The sequence below is a fragment of the Colossoma macropomum genome, unplaced genomic scaffold (assembly GCF_904425465.1).
Source record: "Colossoma macropomum unplaced genomic scaffold, Colossoma_macropomum, whole genome shotgun sequence".
NCBI classification, from domain to species: domain Eukaryota; kingdom Metazoa; phylum Chordata; class Actinopteri; order Characiformes; family Serrasalmidae; genus Colossoma; species Colossoma macropomum.
This window is the reverse complement of record NW_023494793.1, coordinates 45,273-64,437: the sequence shown is the minus strand read 5'-3', so window position 1 is coordinate 64,437 and position 19,165 is coordinate 45,273. Positions and strand designations below refer to the sequence as shown.

Here is a 19,165-nt window from a genome sequence, read left to right as displayed (position 1 = left end):
GGTTACTAACCTTTAGAACCACTCCACCAATCCCCGCGCAGGCCCAACTTTTTTGGAAGTTCTGTACACGCGTGCGCGGTCTCCACTCCTCCCAGCCTGGCTCCTCCACGGTCCTCCCCAGAAGATGGAGTCTCTCGGCGGCTACCCGAGCAAATCCAGCCCGCGAGGAAAAGCCCTGCCGGTGCTGATGAGCCTGGCTGTGTGTTTGGGGTCGCTTTACTTGCTGCACAGCAGATTCGCGAAGCCAAGACGACTTAAAGACTTTTATTCCTTTGAAGTGAAGGACGCGCGAGGAAGGAGCATCTCTCTGGAGAAGTACAGAGGAAAGGTGGGCTGGACTTTTGTAAACAGTGGATATTTTTTGATGTATAAATGTTATTTCTGATGTTTGCATTGGTTGGAATGGGAAATGCATGATAATTAGGGATGATTAAAGCTGATTAAACCCTCAAACGAGCTTTGGAACCAAGTTGAAATGGCTTTTTATTGGAATTTTTCCGTTCCACCTTAAATGGTGCAGCAGTTGCATTGTGGCGCCTGAGGCGCCACAATGCAACTGCTGCACCATTTAAGGTGGAACGGAAAAATTCCAATAAAAGGCCAATTTCAGCTTAATAACTTACAAACTTTGTCTTATTAGAAAAATATATGTACACTAAAGCTTTTATAACCCAAAATGTTTTTTATAAACACCTTTATTGTTCTGCTCTTCTAAGATCTCGCTGGTTGTAAACGTGGCGAGTCAGAGCGAGCAGACCGAGGAGAACTACCGGTTCCTGCAGGAGCTGCACAGAGAACTAGGCACTGCCCATTTCAACGTTCTGGCCTTCCCCTGCGGTCAGTACGGCCAGACCGAGCCCGGCTCCAGCAGGGACGTGGAAGCCTTCGCCAAATCCCACTATGGAGTGACCTTTCCCATCTTCAGCAAGATCAAGATCATGGGCTCAGAAGCAGAGCCCGCATTCAGGTTCATCACAGGTAGGACCAGAACCTGGATCCAGCTCCATCAGGCAGTGAGTTCATAACCATTTCATGTAGGAACTTTCTGTGAGGGAGCTTTTAGAGGTGGACGTCTGGTTCCTATCACCACCACTGTGAGCAGTTCTGAGCGTTTCACACCAAACCACTCCGAATGACGTCTTAGCTTGTTAATTATGCAGGGAATTTTGAAAGTTAGGTGGAATTCTCCTTTAAATGTGAGATTTCACATGCTGTTGTTTTATAAACAAGGTTTTTTTTATATGGAGAGGAATTTTTGCAACATTAAAAAGCAGGAAATTGTGAAGTTTTATACGCATATGATGTGAAATATGGGCCAAAATGAAAAATAAGCCCTTTATTACACTGTTTTTATGTCGCTTGAACTCTTTACTCAAAAATAATGCAGAAGGATTTGCATTTTAAAAATAAAATGCTGAATTTATGTCAGAATTACAGAATACAATCCACTGTAAAATGTAATAAAGGCACGACTGTACTGCTTTCCACTGAGCTGTGGTGGGCGATATGGCAAAAATATAATATTGCAAGAAGAATATTAAAGAAATTTTCACGATATGTGATAAAATGTTCCAGTGTGCTTTTTTTGAGCATATTGTGGATATCATCAGTACTCAAACAGCTGCATGTTTGATTATGAAGAAAGCTTTTTAAGTTCTGTTTAATTGGATTTAGTGCTGCTCAGTTTGTGAAATATTAGTTATAGTTTTTTATAGTAATTTTTAATGTGGCACTACTTTGGCTGTCCCAACTTAAAACATAAACATGGTGACATAGAGATCATGAAAACATCTTAAATTATTGTGATATTAGTTTTTTGCTGTATCGACCAGCTCTGGTGTTAGACAGTAATATTAGCATAATGGATAACTCAGGGAATTCTTATTTTTGGTGAATCAGGATCTGAAGCTGGTCTAAAAGTCTAATTAAAACAAAATTCAGTTTCTTTGTGTTGATGCTTTTACTCATGTATGAAGTGTTTAGTTTGAAATTCATCAAAATGATCTGGTTTGTGAGCTCACTGTTGGTGTTATTGTAGTAGTCAGACAGATTTATGCTTTTTCATAAATTCACATACTGTAGTTTGATGCATTTGGTTCACTTTTGCAGTCGACAGCAAAGCAGCAGCTCACCGGCGTTATATTACTGAGTTTTCTCAGGAATCAAAGTCAAGTAAAAAATTCAGACACACAGGTAAATAAATAGCGACTATTTATAGGTGAGGTACAGTAAATCTGTCTGCTCTGAAGTGGTAATACCTGCATGCACATCACTGCACTAGCGCTCTGATACGTCTCTTGTACAAACCCTCCACATAAGTTGTGTATTTCTGATGGTCAGTTCTCACTTTTTTTTACAACCCCGTTTCCAAAAAACTTGGGACGCTGTGTAGAATGTAAATAAAAACAAAATGCAGTAATATGCAAATCATTTAAACCCTATATCTAATTGAAAATAGTACAAAGGCAACATATCAAATGTTGAAACAGAGAAATTTTATTGTTTATTGAAAAATATTTGCCCATTTTGAATTTAATGCCAACAACACATTAAAAAAAGTTGGGACGGGGGAACAAAAGGGTGGTGAAGTTGTGTAATGCTAAAAAAACACCTGGTGGTTGATTGACAACAGGTCAGTAACATGACTGGGTATAAAGAGCATCTCAGAGAGGCGGAGTCTTTCAGAAGTAAAGATGAGGAGGGGTTCACCACTCTGTGAAAGACTGCACCATCGAATAGTGCAACTTTTTAAGAATAACGTTTCTCAACATAAAATAGTAAAGAACTTTAGCTTTTCATCATCTACGGTACATAATATCATTAAAAGATTCAGAGAATCTGGAGAAATCTCTGTATGTAAGGGACGAGGCTGAAAACCGTTATTTGCTGGCCGTGATCTTTGGGCCCTCAGACAGCACTGCATTAAAAACAGACATGATTCTGTAGTGGAAATCACTGCATGGGCTCAAACACTTCTGAAAACCACTGTCTGTGAAAACAGTTCATCACTGCATCACAAATGCAAGTTAAAACTCTAAAACACAAAGAAGAAATCAGATACAAACAGGATCCAGAAATGCTGGAGGGGGGATGGGGTCGCAAAGAGAATGCCCCCCAAAGTCATTGTCCATTTTATCAGCTCCACTTACAATATAGTATCATCTTGTGGCGTGGGGGTCCTGTGAGGGTCTTGACCATTGAGAAACAGGGTGAAAGGGGGCTAACAGATTATGCAGAGAAACAGATGGACTACAGTTGTGCTTTCTTCTGGCAGTGTAGCGACAGTGTAAGATCTGAAAAGGCTGTTTTCCTGTACTAAAAAAGTACATTTTGCTACAGTTCATTTGAACCCACCACTCTCCTTGTCTTTGTTTGTTTGTTTGTTTGTTTGTTTTTTGTTTTTTTGTTGGACCAACAATTTGACCAAAAATAATTTTATCTATTAATTTATTTATTGCCAGAAAGTCCTCATTTTGTTCATGCCTGCCTCTGGAAAGAGGAAGTTTAGATAAAGTAGTATCACAAATTTTATACAAATATTAGTAATTTTGATTAAGACCCATATTTAATGGAAAACTGAACATTTCTTGTGTTTTCAAATAAGACTGTAAAGTGCCGTATAAACATTGTTGAAGTTTAAACTCTAATGAACCTTAACTCTGTTCTGTCTTATCTACACTCAGATTCGGTGCAGAGGATACCAAAGTGGAACTTCTGGAAGTTCCTGGTGAACGCCGAGGGCCAGGTGGTGCGGTTCTGGCGGCCGGAGGAACCCATGGAGGAGATCAGGCAGGAGGTCACGGCACTCATTCGGGAGATCATCCTGAAGAAGAGGCACGAACTCTGAGGGTCTGAGACCCAGCAATGAACATAGGAAAGGTTCCTGAGAGAAAAGACGCCTTTACAGTGTTGCCTTACGAACTTCTCTGAACTCTAAATGTGGTCCGTCCGTCTGTCTGTCTGCTGTTTCTAGATGAGCCCAGATGTTGGTGTTTGCCTGCTTTCTGTGTGCCACTTTGGAATCTTCTATGTGTGAATTAGAGCCCGACCGATATGAAAAGTACAGGTTCTTCATTTTTCAGCATCAGGAAAAAGGTAGAAAACATGCACTGTGAAGAATGAGAGGTCAGCTCAACTCAGTGATCTAGTAACTGATTACATGGCTTTTCTTGAGTTGACTTAACTTGAGGACGCCGGAGTTCACACAACTCAGACTAGCCAGGGCTCTTTCATCTCACAGTCCTGCTGGACGTTTTTCCTCTTGGGTACAAACTTACGGATGGCTGTGGCATCGCTGGGGCTCAAACTCACAACCTCTTGTTGGGGTGACGGCTTAGTCCACTGCAGCACTCAGGAACACGTGAAGCAGCTCAGATTTTGTGTCTAAAATGTTTAATATACTGGAGAAGATATTTGTTGTTTAAAATTTTAAGAGAGGTGTGGTTTCATGTGGTGCATCTGTCTAATAATTCATCCCAACATCAGACATCAGGAGGTTGTGAGTTTGAATCCCAGCAATACCACAGCTTCCATATCCGGAAGCCCAAGAGGAAAATCTGCCAGATAAGACTGTGTGATAGAAGGAGCACCTTCTATCCACACCTGTGGATGTTTTCAGATCTGATCAGCTTGATTTTCTCCTCTCTCTCAGAGATGAAAGCTTTAAGTGCTGTTTATCTGATGGGGCAGTTTTGGGGTCGACCAGCTCTTCCAGGTGGTTGTTAGGAGCCCCATTTTCTCTGGACCTCATTGCTCACTCATGCTTATTTCTGCTTTCAGCCACACCCATCTTTGATTTTCATTTAAAAAAAAAAAAAAGCATAAAAAGTGTATCAGTATCGAAATTCAGGTATCGGCTGTGGTGGTGGTGTTGAAAGGATTTCCAACAGTCATATTGACTGTTATTATCAGCTGACCGATATATCGGTCAGGCCCTAAAATAAAATGTATTTTTCTGTAGTTATGGTGACTGAAGTCTCAGGGCGCTCTGGCCTGTTCATCCAAAACCACTGAGGTATTTTCATCATGAGGTTAAAATCCACTCTGCTGGAAGTAAACGACACAATTAAAACTTCATCATTTTTAATCCATGCATTTCTCATTTTCATGACAGTTTTTTCAATTTTAACATTCGCACAAACACAACATACTGAATTCTCACAGATTGACAACAATTTGTTCATTTCAATTAAAAATAAACCAAATGTAGAACAATACCACATTCTTGCACTCATCTTATTTGCAAAGGAATGGTTTGTTAATATAATGTAAACTGACAAAATCAGACCACTAAACAGTTTTGCATATCGTTGCTGTCGGAAGAAAACCTCGTATATCTATTTTTGTCATTTTTCAGTTTTTGACATAATTCGAAAAAAGGCCTGTTGGCCTTTTCAGTGGGGGGGTGGAGTCTGGTTCCATTGACTTACATTAAATGTAAGTTTTTTCTTTCTCCTGTAAAGTTACCCTTTTGGAAATAGGGGGTTTTCTTCCGACAGCAGCGATATACTTAAAATAGATTTTCTCATTTGAACTACAATCCGACTACATCAGAACAACTGAATGTTGACATTAATTACAGCTTACAGTAGTTTAGCCCCACCCATTCCTGTTGAAGTGATAAGGAGTGTTGTTCCTACAGACAGTCTGTACAGAGTTATTGGAGGGGAAGTTGTGAGGTAAATGATTAAACATTCCATTCCTGGCTGTCAGGAAGTAAATGCATCATTGAAGGATCCACACATTTAAAGAGAACAACTGAAGTCTTTTTCCCACGAATTTCAGTCCCCATGCATGTTTAAGGCTAGACAGAACTCTGACAGGGACACAGGAACCACAGATAACAGAGGTGTTGATCAGGTAGCTAACGGAGTTAGGTTTGTTTCAGAGATATGCTGTAACGACATAATTATGTTTACAATCACAGAGTCGGTTATCATAAAAATCATTGTTTCTGTATGTGGTAGCTAGATAACTTGCTAACATGGTTGGAGAAGTAGCTGATGCTAATTTAAAACCCTTTTATTCTGAACAAGCAGTTTAAATCCTCCCAGTCAGGGGCTTTTTACTGCCACATTCCAGACCTGACTACTTTTTGAACAAGACATATTATATTGCAGCCAATCACAGCAGGAATAAAGTACAATAAATATAAAATACAAGAAGTGTTATGCTACGACATCAGCAAAGACAAAGTCTATAGTCACCCACATCTTTTTCGTAAATACATCCCAAAACCTCTCGACCTGCACCCAGGTCAACGTTGTTCAAACTTGTTTTAAAACAAAATATGACATGCTGTAAAATACACGGTGATTCAAAAAGATTAATCCGATTTCAAAGCGCCATATTTTTACAACCGTTAGGCGCCGAGGAGCCAATCACAATCCAATTGAAAGAGGGGGTCATAGAGTTTCTGACTGTCAGTGGAAGATGGCTCCCTTCAGTCTGAGAGGAGATGAGACCCCTGAGCAGAAAGTGTTCTGCGTTCTCCACTTCAATAAGAGTGAATCCGTCATAACTGTGCAGTGTGATTTTCGTGGGCAGTGAAGCTCCAATAGCTCAGAGCGTTCGTCGTTGGTTCCACAACACTGGATGATCTCCGAAATCGCACTGAAAGAGCCGTGAGTGCAGCGACACCCGACACGCTCAATCCAGTATGGGATGAGTTTGACTATGGTCAACAAGTCTGGACCACTTTAATAAAAACCTAGATGTGGTCTGAGTAGGCTGAGAGAAGTTTTGGGGGTGTATTTAGAGAAAAGATTTGGGTGACTGTTGACGTTTAATGTTTGACATTAGCTTTGTAGCTCTAGCCCTAAACTAAAGAGGGAAAATTTGGACACCAAACATGGCTGATCAACTGCAATCTAGGATAAATGGAAAATTCACCATTTTTAGTCCAAAGTTGTTCTACCCAGTCCTATCAGGTAAATGATAAAAGATGATACCTCTGACACACCTGGCTCAGCTCATAAGCAAACAGGTCACAACCACTGCTGTGTTTGATATCCTAGTCTAGGTAATAGCAAACTACAACCTGTACAACTACAACCACTGTCCACTCCTTACAATCATTCATCTCACAGTCTTGATCTTCAGGTCTGCAGATTTCTCTGTGGTACTGAATATGGGGTAGATCTGCTCTCCATCTGTGAAGTTCATATGTCTGAATGTGTAAATGTGAGTTTTAGTCTCATTGTTATAAAAAGCGACCCACTTCTCATCCACATCAATACAGACCCCCAAAATCCGGGGGACGGTGTCGGGTGGCAGCGGCTTGCTGGGCTCCTCCAGAGCTGAGAAGATTTGTCTGTAGTGATAGAGACACCAGTAGCCCACACTGGGTGAGACACTGAACCTCCCTTTCCTCTGGGAAAACTCCTTTGTAACTCCAACAGTGAACTCTCTGTTGACCTCCACCTGCCAGTAGTGCCGTCCAGACCTGAAGCCTTTAGTGGCGAGGACGCTCTCGTACTTATCAAATCTCTTTGTGGTGTGATTGACGGTTTTCTTTTCTCCCAGCCGCACTCGTTTCTGGCTCTTGGACAGAATGAGTGCACAGTAAGCTGTATCAGGATCCAGTATGAAATCAGCTGAGGAGAAAAAAAAAGAATGTGAGTGATGTGGATTAATCTAGTTTGTTTTTCATTTTAATTTTTATCCAGTTTGCTGTTGGTAGGTTTCTCCCTATCAGACAATGCCACCAAGCCTGGAGCGGGAGTTTATTACCTCAGAGCATCACACTGAACAATAGAAGGAGAAACAGCACGTTGAATGATAGATTGTGAGGAAAATTATCACACTGAACGACAGATGATGAGGAAGAACATTACATTGAATGATCGACGGTGAGGAGAAACATCACAATGATAGATGAAGAGGAGGAGCACTAAACTGAAAGATACATAGTGAGGAAAAGCATCACACTGAATCATAGATGATGAAGAACATTACATTGAATGATCGATGGTGAGAAGAAGCATTACACTGCATGATAGATTTGAGAAAGGGCATCACATTGAACAATCAATAGTGAGGAAGAGCATCACACTGAATGATAGTGAAAAGAAGCATCACACTGAATGATAGATGGTGAGGAAGAGCATTACAGAATGATAGATGGTGAGGAAGAGCATCACACTGAATGATAGATGGTGAGGAAGAGCATCACACTGAATGATAGATGGTGAGGAAGAGCATCACAGAATGGTAGATGGTGAGGAAGAGCATCACACTGAATGACAGATGGTGAGGAAGAGCATCACACTGAATGACAGATGGTGAGGAAGAGCATCACACTGAATGATAGATGGTGAGGAAGAGCATCACACTGAATGACAGATGGTGAGGAAGAGCATCACACTGAATGATAGATGGTGAGGAAGAGCATTACAGAATGAAAGATGGTGAGGAAGAGCATCACACTGAATGACAGATGGTGAGGAAGAGCATCACACTGAATGATAGATGGTGAGGAAGAGCATCACAGAATGGTAGATGGTGAGGAACAGCATCACACTGAATGACAGATGGTGAGGAAGAGCATCACACTGAATGACATGGTGAGGAAGAGCATCACACTGAATGATAGATGGTGAGGAAGAGCATCACACTGAATGATAGATGGTGAGGAAGAGCATCACACTGAATGACAGATGGTGAGGAAGAGCATCACACTGAATGATAGATGGTGAGGAAGAGCATTACAGAATGAAAGATGGTGAGGAAGAGCATCACACAGAATGGTAGATGGTGAGGAAGAGCATCACACAGAATGGTAGATGGTGAGGAAGAGCATCACACTGAATGACAGATGGTGAGGAAGAGCATCATACTGAATGATAGATGGTGAGGAAGAGCATCACACTGAATGGTAGATGGTGAGGAAGAGCATCACATAGAATGGTAGATGGTGAGGAAGAGCATCACATAGAATGGTAGATGGTGAGGAAGAGCATCACACTGAATGGTAGATAATGAGGAGAAGCATCACAGAATGATAGATGTGAGGAACAGCTTCACATTGAACGATAGATGGTGAGGAAAATGATCACACTGAATGACAGATGGTGAGAAGCATCACACTGAATGGTGGATGTGAGGAGAAACATGAATGATAGATGGTAAAAAGTTTTATTACTCATAATAGTAAGTGTTGAAGTGTTCATGCCGCGTCAGGGTTGAGTGTGAAAGCTTCCTCTTGCATGTCGCTCTGTTTCTGCTTTTAATATTATAATCATCTGTCTGAGCTGATTTTATAGAGGTTATGTTGAGGAACCAGACGCAGTGTCTGGAGGGTGAAGCAGATGTTTAGCTGCAGAAAGTCATGTGTGGCTCCTGACTCGGCTCTTTTGGTCCTGCATTAGACAGAACGGTCACTCACCTGGTACAGGTGTCTTCCCTTTGCAGATGTAGTCAGGAAGCCTCAGGTCTCGTATGGTCTGTTTCAGTGTTTTGATCTCGTCCTTCATAGCTGCGTTCTCTTTCCTCAGCTGAGCGTTCTCCTGAAGTATGTTGAGGTTTTTGGTGACCTCCACCAGTAGGTGTCTCTGCAGTGCCTCTATTGTGTAGTGATCTCTGATGTGGTTCTCACAGAAGGAGGCGAGGCAGGTCATACAGGACTTGTACGCTCTCAACTTCCTTCCTTCACACAGATCACAGGCCACGTCTCCAGCCTTGGCGTAGCGAAGGTTCTCCCTGCAGTCTTCACGGCTGATGTTCTGCGTTAGCTTGTGTGTCCTGTCAGTCTTCATACATACACCACTGTCTGCAACTGATCCAGATCTCAAACTAAAAGAGGCAAAATATATACATACCAGTGTAGAATGAACAGCAGGTACTCACAGTTTTTTTGGTAAAGGTTAAACGATAATCATATTTGAGTGATAATCACGTATCAGTTTCTCCGCAGTAGGAAGTGCGTGTTGAATTACCTTTCGTTGTCCTCTTTTTCTCTGCCATTCACACTGTTGGGTGTGGTCATGGACACTCCACTCATCATGGAAGATGATACTGACCTGTATGGCAGCAGCACAAAACACTGATGATTAATGACAGCTCAATTGTGTTTGTCATAACTGGAATATTATCTTGTGACCTTGATTCTTATTAATGTACACACTGAATTACAGTTGTATGCAAAACGTTTGAACACCTCAAATTACATGGTGTTTCTGTTATAGTGGAAAAAAGAGTGACATAATATATTAAATATATTAAATTCAACAGATAAACAGTAAACTGTGTATTGAAATGTGCAGAAGCGTGTGTTCACTGTAAAGGATCTGTAACCTATTTACACTTAAATCAACAACAACATGGAATTTGAACAGGGGTGCCTAAACTTTTGCATGCACCTGTATAAGAACCGTTCTACTGAATTACTTAGATATTTACAGTGATTGTGTTCTGATCTGTTTAAATCCAAGGCATTAATATATATGTATATATATATATATATATATATATATATATATATATATATATATATATATACACACAATCAGCATTTATGGGACACTTTCTATTGAAAGGAGTCTGTCCCAAACCCCAAGCCCTAAATTTATACTTATGGAAGTAATGCTTACGTTGTTTAATACTTTTTCAATTTTTTTAAAAGATCTTTTTGATTTCATTAAAAGTGATGTTAAAACAATAGGATCTAACCAGAGCTGGTTTATGAGGAGTCTGGCCGCTTCCTATTCCCCCCGTTATATCAAAAACATGACTGCTAAACAGCAGAGGGCGCCCGTGAGTGAGTCCTCAATGAATGGGAGTGAATGAAGCTCAACGGCTAAAAACTAAAAGTTAAAGTTTCTAATCACTGAACCAGAACTTTCCTTTAATTTTAGACAGTAGGAGGATGGATTTCACTAAAAAAACAAAGAAAACTCACCTGTATGTTTCCTTTATTCTACAGCAAACAGGTTTTGGGCAGCAGGAGGCCAACATTACTGCTACTGAGTGCTGATTGGTTGCCGAGCGGAGCAGCTCATTGACTGTTCGCGCTCACTGATGTCATGAACGTACATGAGGTGCCATTTAAAAACTCTTATAACTCGAGTTTAAAAGCTCTTAAAATATAACAGCAGTGCTAAAATGTTTTATGCTGCTCTGTGTTCAGGAAATGAATGAATTCTTTTACATTATAAACTATGATTTTGCTCAAATGCTCCATATTAACCCATTCATTTTGGACTCGCTCAGGAGCGCCCTCTAGAGTTTGAGAAACCTGGAAAACATTGCAGAGCGGAAATTCTCCTCTCTACAAGTTCTCTGATCTAACTGCTCACCATGTGGCCATGAGGGACAGGGATGCAGCCTCACTTCCTGCTCTGAAATGCAGGGGTGTGGCTAAAACTCTTTGTTTTTATAGTGACATGAAAACATGAGACTACGGAAGTCTGGAGAGGTCACGAGCAGCTGCTATAATTTTCTGGATTGTTATCTTGAGATCATGAGTTAATTAGCTTCTGATCTTAAGATAACAACTTTATTACTCGTTATGTCAAGATGACACTTATCTTGAGATCACAAGATAGTTAACTTATTATCACAAGATAATTAACTCATAATAAATTAAAATGTTTCAATTTCACTTCAAGATCTTAAAAAACACTGAAAAAAAGTGTAAATGTAGAGGTTATGGTTTGGGACAGACAAGAGCCCAATAAATTATGATTTTTTATATATTTAACTTATTACTATCTCTATTAATGCCTTGAGTTTAAATAGATTAGAATGTAATTCTGAAGATCTGAATGCTAAATTGTTTTTTTTATATTTTATTTTTTACTCTGGGAGCTCAGTTTGAACTAATTTGGGCAAAATGGCCCAATTAGGCTTCTTGTTTAATATATAATGCAGTCAAAGACACTCAGGCATCTCATCACCATCAGTGTAGAAGAAACAGGACGATTCCTTAGATCGAAATTAAATCTCAAAAACTGTAACTGTATAAATCACAAATCAGGGTCTCCCAAAGCTCCTAAAGAGGAAAGACGTGCTGAATTACCATGCGTCGTCCTCTTTTTCTCTCCCCCTCATTTTGATTGGCTGAGTCATGGACGAGTCACTCATCATGGAAGGTGAGTGTGACCTGTGGAGGTCAGCACAAACATCAGCACTAAACATTTCTACAGAAATGACTTAAGTTGTAAATGAAATCACTTAAGTCACTTAAGTTGTAAATGAAAACATAGTAAATATAATATTCTGTAACTATTACTGCTGTAGGGAGAAGCTAATAATATTACACAGCTACATAAAATAATAAAAACAGATAAAAATACAGCAGAAATAGCCAAAGAATAATTACAATTAATGATGAACAGATTTGTAATGAATTTAGTGAATTTCATCTCTCAGTAACATTAATATTCTTCTAATGCTGGTAATATTTTCTGATAAGGAGTTCCACCTTAAATGGAACCATTTAAGGTGGAATTTCTTGTCAGAAAATCTTACCAGCATTAAAAGAGGAATAAAGGAGAAAAGATGTGTATTTTAGTTTTGTTATTATATTCCATAATAATTTAGCTTCCAGTCCCCTCAGATAGATGCATCGGACTCAGCTGGTATTGACAACAATTTCCGAGTCCATCTCCCATTGGGGTCAAGACCAAGACAAGGCCGAGACCACTCATTTATGGTCTCGAGACCAAGACCAGACTCGACGTGCTGAATTACCATGCGTCGTCCTCTTTTTCTCTCCCCCTCATTTTGATTGGCTGAGTCATGGACGAGTCACTCATCATGGAAGGTGAGTGTGACCTGTGGAGGTCAGCACAAACATCAGCACCAAACATTTCTACATCCAGAATCACTTAAGTTGTAAATGAAAACATAGTAAATATAATATTCTGTAACTGACTGTCTACATAACATAATTAAAATAGCTAAAAATACAGCAGAAATAGACTAATTACAATTAATGATGTTCTATTAACACATTTGTAAACAACGTAATGAGCTGTGAATTTCAGCTCTCGATAACATGATTATTGTTTTAATGCTGGTTATATTCTCTGACAAGGAGTTCCTCCTTAAATGGCACCATCTAAGGTGGAATTCCTTATTGGAAATATTACCAGCATTAAAAGAAGAATAAAGGAGAAAAGACTGTTTATTCTGGTTTTGTTATTATATTTCATAATAATTCAGTTTCCAGTTCCCTCAGACGAAGGCATCGGACTCGGCTAGTCTCGACAACAATTTCCGAGTCCACCTCACCCTGGGACCGAGACAAGACCGAGTCCCAATGGGGTCAAGACCGAGACAAGACCGAGACCACTCATTTATGGTCTCGAGACCAAGACCAGACTTGAGCACTACAACACTAGTATCACAAATCAGGGTCTCCCAAAGCTCCTAAAGAGGAAAGACGTGCTGAATTACCATGCGTCGTCCTCTTTTTCTCTCCCCCTCATTTTGATTGGCTGAGTCATGGACGAGTCACTCATCATGGAAGGTGAGTGTGACCTGTGGAGATCAGCACAAACATCAGCACCAAACATTTCTACATCCAGAATCAGTTCAGCTGATGAGTGTTTATTTCTCACATTATGAGGAGCCTCAGTGTTCAGAGTTCAGTGTTCAATCAAATCAACACAGTTTTCCTCCCTTTCCTCAAATGTAGTCGATCAGCCGAGTCGTGTTCATGTTTGTCTGCTTTTCTTTCTGGAGCTACGAGGCTAATGTGGCTAACGGTAGCTAAAGGAAGACCATGCCCAGAATTGGTGGTAAGAAATTTTGAGCCCACTAAAAGTTTTTAAGCAAACCTCACCTCATTTCTGTTATCAGAACCTTTCACAGCGTTAAATCATGGTGAATTGTTCATAACTCTACTCTTTATTTTATTAAAGCGCCATAATGCCAGGCTTTACTGAGCAGCAGGCTGTGAACATCACAGACATATTCACATAGACGCCGCACTGGACGCTGGATCGTACATTAACAGCACCGCCATATTGGTCCAGGCACCTTTTCATAACTCTCAGGGGACTGGACTGGAAGAAAGACGAGTCCCGTGCAGCTCAGCGCTGTACAAACAGCTCACAATCCAATCAGATCTCAGGGAACTACCTTTCACAGGTAAGACTGAGCAGCTGTTTTTGGTTTTATTTGGACGTTATAACAGCATGTTGAGAGCTGACTGGTTGGCCACCAGAGTCAGACTATTAATAGCTAACGTCAGCATTAGCACTAGCTGGCTATAAAAGCTGAGACTTTATAAGAAATTATATCCCAATTTTTTAATATTTCATTGTGGGAGCTCAGTTTGAACTAATTTGGGTAAAATGGCCCAATTAGGCTTCTTGTTTATCATATAATGCAGTCAAAGACACTCAGGCATCTCATCACCATCAGTGTAGAAGAAACAGGACGATTCCTTAGATCGAAATTAAATCTCAAAAAACTATAACTGTAAGAATTAGTGTCAAATTCGAGTCCAGACCGAGACCAGGACACTTAGAGTCCAAGTCAAGACCAAGACCAGGAGTGGCTGAGACCGAGTCAAGGCTGAGACTAGATTAAGATTTTTTTTAAATAAAAAAATAAACAAATAAAATTCGTTTGTAGTTATTTGTACATTCATAATCATGAATCATACACTATATATACTAATACACAATATGACATTTATTACAGACTTTATAAAATGTAACATTAAATAATATTTAGCCTAAGACATTATTAATTGTTATCATATTATGGTCTTAGTCAGACGTTGCAGTGCACTGGAAGCAGTTGTCAGGTTCCTTTCCTCTCTAAAACTCATTCAGAATCACCACGTGAAGTCAAATGAACGTAGCGCTGCAGTGCGAGGAGCAGCAGGTTTAGTACACAGAGAAAGCACTGCTTATTCTTTTTATCCTGGTTTTATTGATAGTTGATAATAATTCAGCTTCCAATTCCCTTTAGATGGAGGCATAGGACTCGACTGGTCTCGACAACGATTTCCGAGTCAGCCTCACCCCGAGGCTGAGAGTCCCAATGAGGTTGAGACAGAGAACACTACTTAATGGTCTTGAGACCAAGACCAGAGTCGAGCACTACAACACCAGTAAGAATCACAAACCAGAGTCTCCCAAAGCTCCTAAAGAGGAAAGACGTGCTGAATTACCATGCGTCGTCCTCTTTTTCTCTCCCCCTCATTTTGATTGGCTGAGTCATGGACGAGTCACTCATCATGGAAGGTGAGTGTGACCTGTGGAGGTCAGCACAAACATCAGCACCAAACATTTCTACATCCAGAATCACTTAAGTTGTAAATGAAAACATAGTAAATATAATATTCTGTAACTGACTGTCTACATAACATAATTAAAATAGCTAAAAATACAGCAGAAATAGACTAATTACAATTAATGATGTTCTATTAACACATTTGTAAACAACGTAATGAGCTGTGAATTTCAGCTCTCGATAACATGATTCTTGTTTTAATGCTGGTTATATTCTCTGACAAGGAGTTCCTCCTTAAATGGCACCATTTAAGGTGGAATTCCTTATCAGAAAATATTACCAGCATTAAAAGAAGAATAAAGGAGAAAAGACTGTTTATTCTGGTTTTGTTAAGATATTCCATAATAATTCAGTTTCCAGTTCCCTCAGACGGAGGCATCGGACTCGGCTAGTCTCGACAACAATTTCCCATCTCCCATTGGGGTCAAGACCGAGACGAGACTGAGACCACCCATTTATGGTCTCGAGACCAAGACCAGAGTCGAGCACTACAACACTAGTATCACAAATCAGTGTCTCCCAAAGCTCCTAAAGAGGAAAGACGTGCTGAATTACCATGCGTCGTCCTCTTTTTCTGTCCCCCTCATTTTGATTGGCTGAGTCATGGATGAGTCACTCATCATGGACGGTGAGTGTGACCTGTGGAGGTCAGCACAAACATCAGCACCAAACATTTCTACATCCAGAATCAGTTCAGCTGATGAGTGTTTATTTCTCACATTATGAGGAGCCTCAGTGTTCAGAGTTCAGTGTTCAATCAAATCAACACAGTTTTCCTCCCTTTCCTCAAATGTAGTCGATCAGCCGAGTCGTGTTCATGTTTGTCTGCTTTTCTTTTTGGAGCTACGAGGCTAATGTGGCTAACGGTAGCTAAAGGAAGACCATGCCCAGAATTGGTGGTAAGAAATTTTGAGCCCACTAAAAGTTTTTAAGCAAATCTCACCTCATTTCTGTTATCAGAACCTTTCACAGCGTTAAATCATGGTGAATTGTTCATAACTCTACTCTTTATTTTGTTGACCATCTGAATGTCAAATGCAGATATCTGAACACTGAAGTGTCTCACCTCACATCCATCTTCTTCAGGGGAACTCCTGGAATTTCTGGATGTCGTCACTGTGCGGAGTGGATCAAAGCTCCGTCCTGTTTGTAGCTAATGAGGATTTTAGATCAATAATCAATACAGAACAGCAGATCTTATTCATAATCACAGCTGATACTACAGTACAGAACTACAGGAGTCTGTAATGGAGAGTTAATCACTGTTTAACGTCGTGTTTCAGTCTCAGCACAGTAGCAGGTGCAGCTTCATACTGTAGACCATCTAGACTGAACAACATCTGATATTAAACACTACAGATAGAATAAATATCAGATCTGTCAGTCTTACCGTGTGTCCATTTGTTCGTGTAATCCAAATTGTTTTGATTCCTCTTGTTTTTCTTTAATCCGTCATAGGAGACGTTTCCCGTCTGAGATGTGGAGGAAGTGCAGTTCAGAGCTCAGAGCTGCTCCTGTTTCACTGGAATGTAGATTTTCAGGATCAGAAGGTAAAGTATGATGAGGTCATAGAAATATTTTTGTTTTATGTAACACAGGACTGAATACAGGTTCTGTGATTGTAGAGTTGAAAAGTGTGGGGTTCAGTCCCCGCCTGGGTAAGCACCCTATACTAGACCAATAAGAGTCCTTGGGCAAGACTCCTAACACTACCTTCACCTACCTGTGTGAATATGACCACGTTGTAAGTCGCTCTGGATAAGAGTGTCTGCCAAATGCTGTAAATGTAACCCACAGTAAACAGTTATTATTATTATTATTATACAGTCCTGTTATTTAGAGCAGGGGTATCAAACTCAACCAGTAAAAGTGCCGTATTAAAAAATCTCATCAAATCTGTGGGCCAGAGAAAAAAACGATTTTATTTCATTTTTATTTAAGGTTGTGCTGTAACCTGAACTGGCCATTGTTTATTCAAAATATGCAAAAACTTCAGAAGTAAAATATAAGCACTTGTAGTAGACCTTGAAATATCACATGGACACTTGAAATATTAAAAATGTAAACGTCCCCAGGAGCTCAGTCTTTTAAACCTACCTATTTGCTTGAACCAGACTCCTGGCATCCTTTCTTTACTGCAGGTTCATTAAGACTTAGGCCCAGTATCTGAGCTGCTGAGCTGACGTTCAGTGTTCATGTTGTTTGAGCTGCAGCTGAAATGCATTTCGGTAAAAATGACTGGTGTGGAATTGTGTAGAATTGAGGTGTAACCACTGTCCCATATGTTGTTGTTGGTGTCGGAGAGTCGGAGCGCACATTACATTGCAGTGCATGCTGGGGACTGTAGTGCAGCACATTATGAAATGAGCTAATATTAATAGAAAATTAAAATACAAGGTGATTCAAAAAGATTCATCCGATTTCAAAGCGCCATATTTTTACAACCGTGAGGCGCCGAGGAACCAATCACAATCCAATTGAAAGAGGGGGTCATAGAGTTTCTGACTGTCAGTGGAAGATGGCTCCCTTCAGTCTGAGAGGAGATGAGACTCCTGAGCAGAAAGCGTTCTGCGTTCTCCACTTCAATAAGAGTGAATCCGTCATAACTGTGCAGTGTGATTTTCGTGGGCAGTGAAGCTCCAACAGCTCAGAGCGTTCGGCGTTGGTTCCACAACACTGGATGATCTCCGAAAACGCACTGAAAGAGCCGTGAGTGCAGCGACACCCGACACGCTCAATCCAGTATGAGATGAATCTGACTATGGCGTTGATGTTGTCTGTACAGCTGGAGGAGGTTCAGACTGAGACCTTGTACAATTACATAATAAACTTTATGCTCATTTAAACCATTTACAGTTCACTGCACTGATCTGTAACGATTTGCAAGGGAAATGAATCATTTTGAAATCGGATGAATCTTTTTGTTTCACACTGTACTTTTGCAGGCCAGATAGGATTGTATGGCGGGGCTGACCTGGCCTGCGGACATTGTGTTTGACACATGGGGTTTAGAATCTTCTTCACTGTTTTAAATTAAAGAGTGTGATGTATTGTGTAAATGCTGTTTCAAAACATACTGTTCACTCACCAGTGCATGCAGCCCATATACAGAAACTGTACTGTAAAAACAGCCCACTGTTTTTATGATGTAACAAAACCAACAAATTTGCACATATCTACTTTTTTAGGCTACAGCAATTTAGCCCTGCCCACTCACATTGAAAATATAAGGTGTTTTTTGAATGTGGCATAATAGGAAAGCCAATCATAACAGAGCTCATTTACATATATCAGTCTTACAGGTACAGTAACAAAAGCAGCCTGTTTAACTGTAAGGGATAAAGACAGGTTAAAAATGATCATGTAAAAATAAATTATGACTGTTTTTGGCACATAAAACAAAATATAAGTGAAGCTCAGAGAGAAAAATAAGAGATAGGAAAAAATAGAGGATATGGACCCTTTCAGCAACTATAGATACACAAGTTACTGAAAAATACAGTAATAATACAATAATAATAGTTACACACATAAATTAGTAGTAATATGAAAAAAATAAGACAACAATAATTTTCAAAAAGGTGCTATATAGAACACATCCCGCATCAATCACCACACAAAAAACATTTAAGCATACAAATGAATGATTCTTTTATTTTTTTGTTACTTACTTAAAAAGAAATTAATTATTTAAATAATATAATACTCATCACTTGTCTGTGAAGCACTTTGAGAATGTCTTTAGCATGAAAACTGCTCGGTGAGTAAATATTGCTATTTTTATCAGTATATTATTATTTTTCACATGGTGGGTTAGTAGCCATTTATATATAGCTATCTACAGCTGATGATACTCGCTCTAAAATTTAGGAATAATCTTTGTGCTGAGATGCTCACAGGAAACCCAGTTCTGATG

The 19,165-nt window shown here is 39.9% G+C and overlaps 2 protein-coding genes and 1 long non-coding RNA gene across 3 annotated transcripts; 1 reads left to right on the top strand and 2 right to left on the bottom strand.

Annotated features, from left to right (window-relative positions):
* Positions 1-101: 101 nt before the first annotated feature.
* On the top strand, positions 102-3,889 carry gpx8 (glutathione peroxidase 8 (putative)). Its single transcript, XM_036578121.1, has 3 exons — positions 102-328; positions 717-978; positions 3,684-3,889. Exons 1-3 carry the CDS (start codon positions 125-127, stop codon positions 3,845-3,847), a joined length of 630 nt encoding a protein of 209 aa, XP_036434014.1. The 5' UTR covers positions 102-124; the 3' UTR covers positions 3,848-3,889.
* A 2,718-nt stretch (positions 3,890-6,607) lies between these two features.
* Positions 6,608-9,487, bottom strand: LOC118814123 (nuclear factor 7, brain-like). The gene is made up of 2 exons (XM_036579784.1): positions 9,386-9,487; positions 6,608-7,595 (listed from the first exon to the last, which is right to left on the bottom strand). The coding sequence occupies exons 1-2, from the start codon at positions 9,471-9,473 to the stop codon at positions 7,078-7,080; spliced, it is 606 nt and encodes a 201-aa protein (XP_036435677.1). The 5' UTR covers positions 9,474-9,487; the 3' UTR covers positions 6,608-7,077.
* A 3,938-nt stretch (positions 9,488-13,425) lies between these two features.
* LOC118814124 lies at positions 13,426-15,884 on the bottom strand. The gene is made up of 3 exons (XR_005007693.1): positions 15,805-15,884; positions 15,128-15,211; positions 13,426-13,482 (listed from the first exon to the last, which is right to left on the bottom strand). It is a non-coding gene; the product is annotated as an uncharacterized LOC118814124 (long non-coding RNA).
* Positions 15,885-19,165: the final 3,281 nt, after the last annotated feature.

Excerpts from the sequence above, each read along its gene's own strand:
- gpx8 (XM_036578121.1), top strand. The coding sequence starts at position 125 with ATGGAGTCTCTCGGCGGCTACCCGAGCAAATCCAGCCCGCGAGGAAAA. Across the intron at positions 329-716 it reads TGGAGAAGTACAGAGGAAAG|ATCTCGCTGGTTGTAAACGT; the intron begins GTGGGCTGGACT and ends TGCTCTTCTAAG. Across the intron at positions 979-3,683 it reads CGCATTCAGGTTCATCACAG|ATTCGGTGCAGAGGATACCA; the intron begins GTAGGACCAGAA and ends ATCTACACTCAG.
- LOC118814123 (XM_036579784.1), bottom strand. The coding sequence starts at position 9,473 with ATGAAGGACGAGATCAAAACACTGAAACAGACCATACGAGACCTGAGG. Across the intron at positions 7,596-9,385 it reads AGGGAAGACACCTGTACCAG|CTGATTTCATACTGGATCCT; the intron begins GTGAGTGACCGT and ends TTTTCTCCTCAG.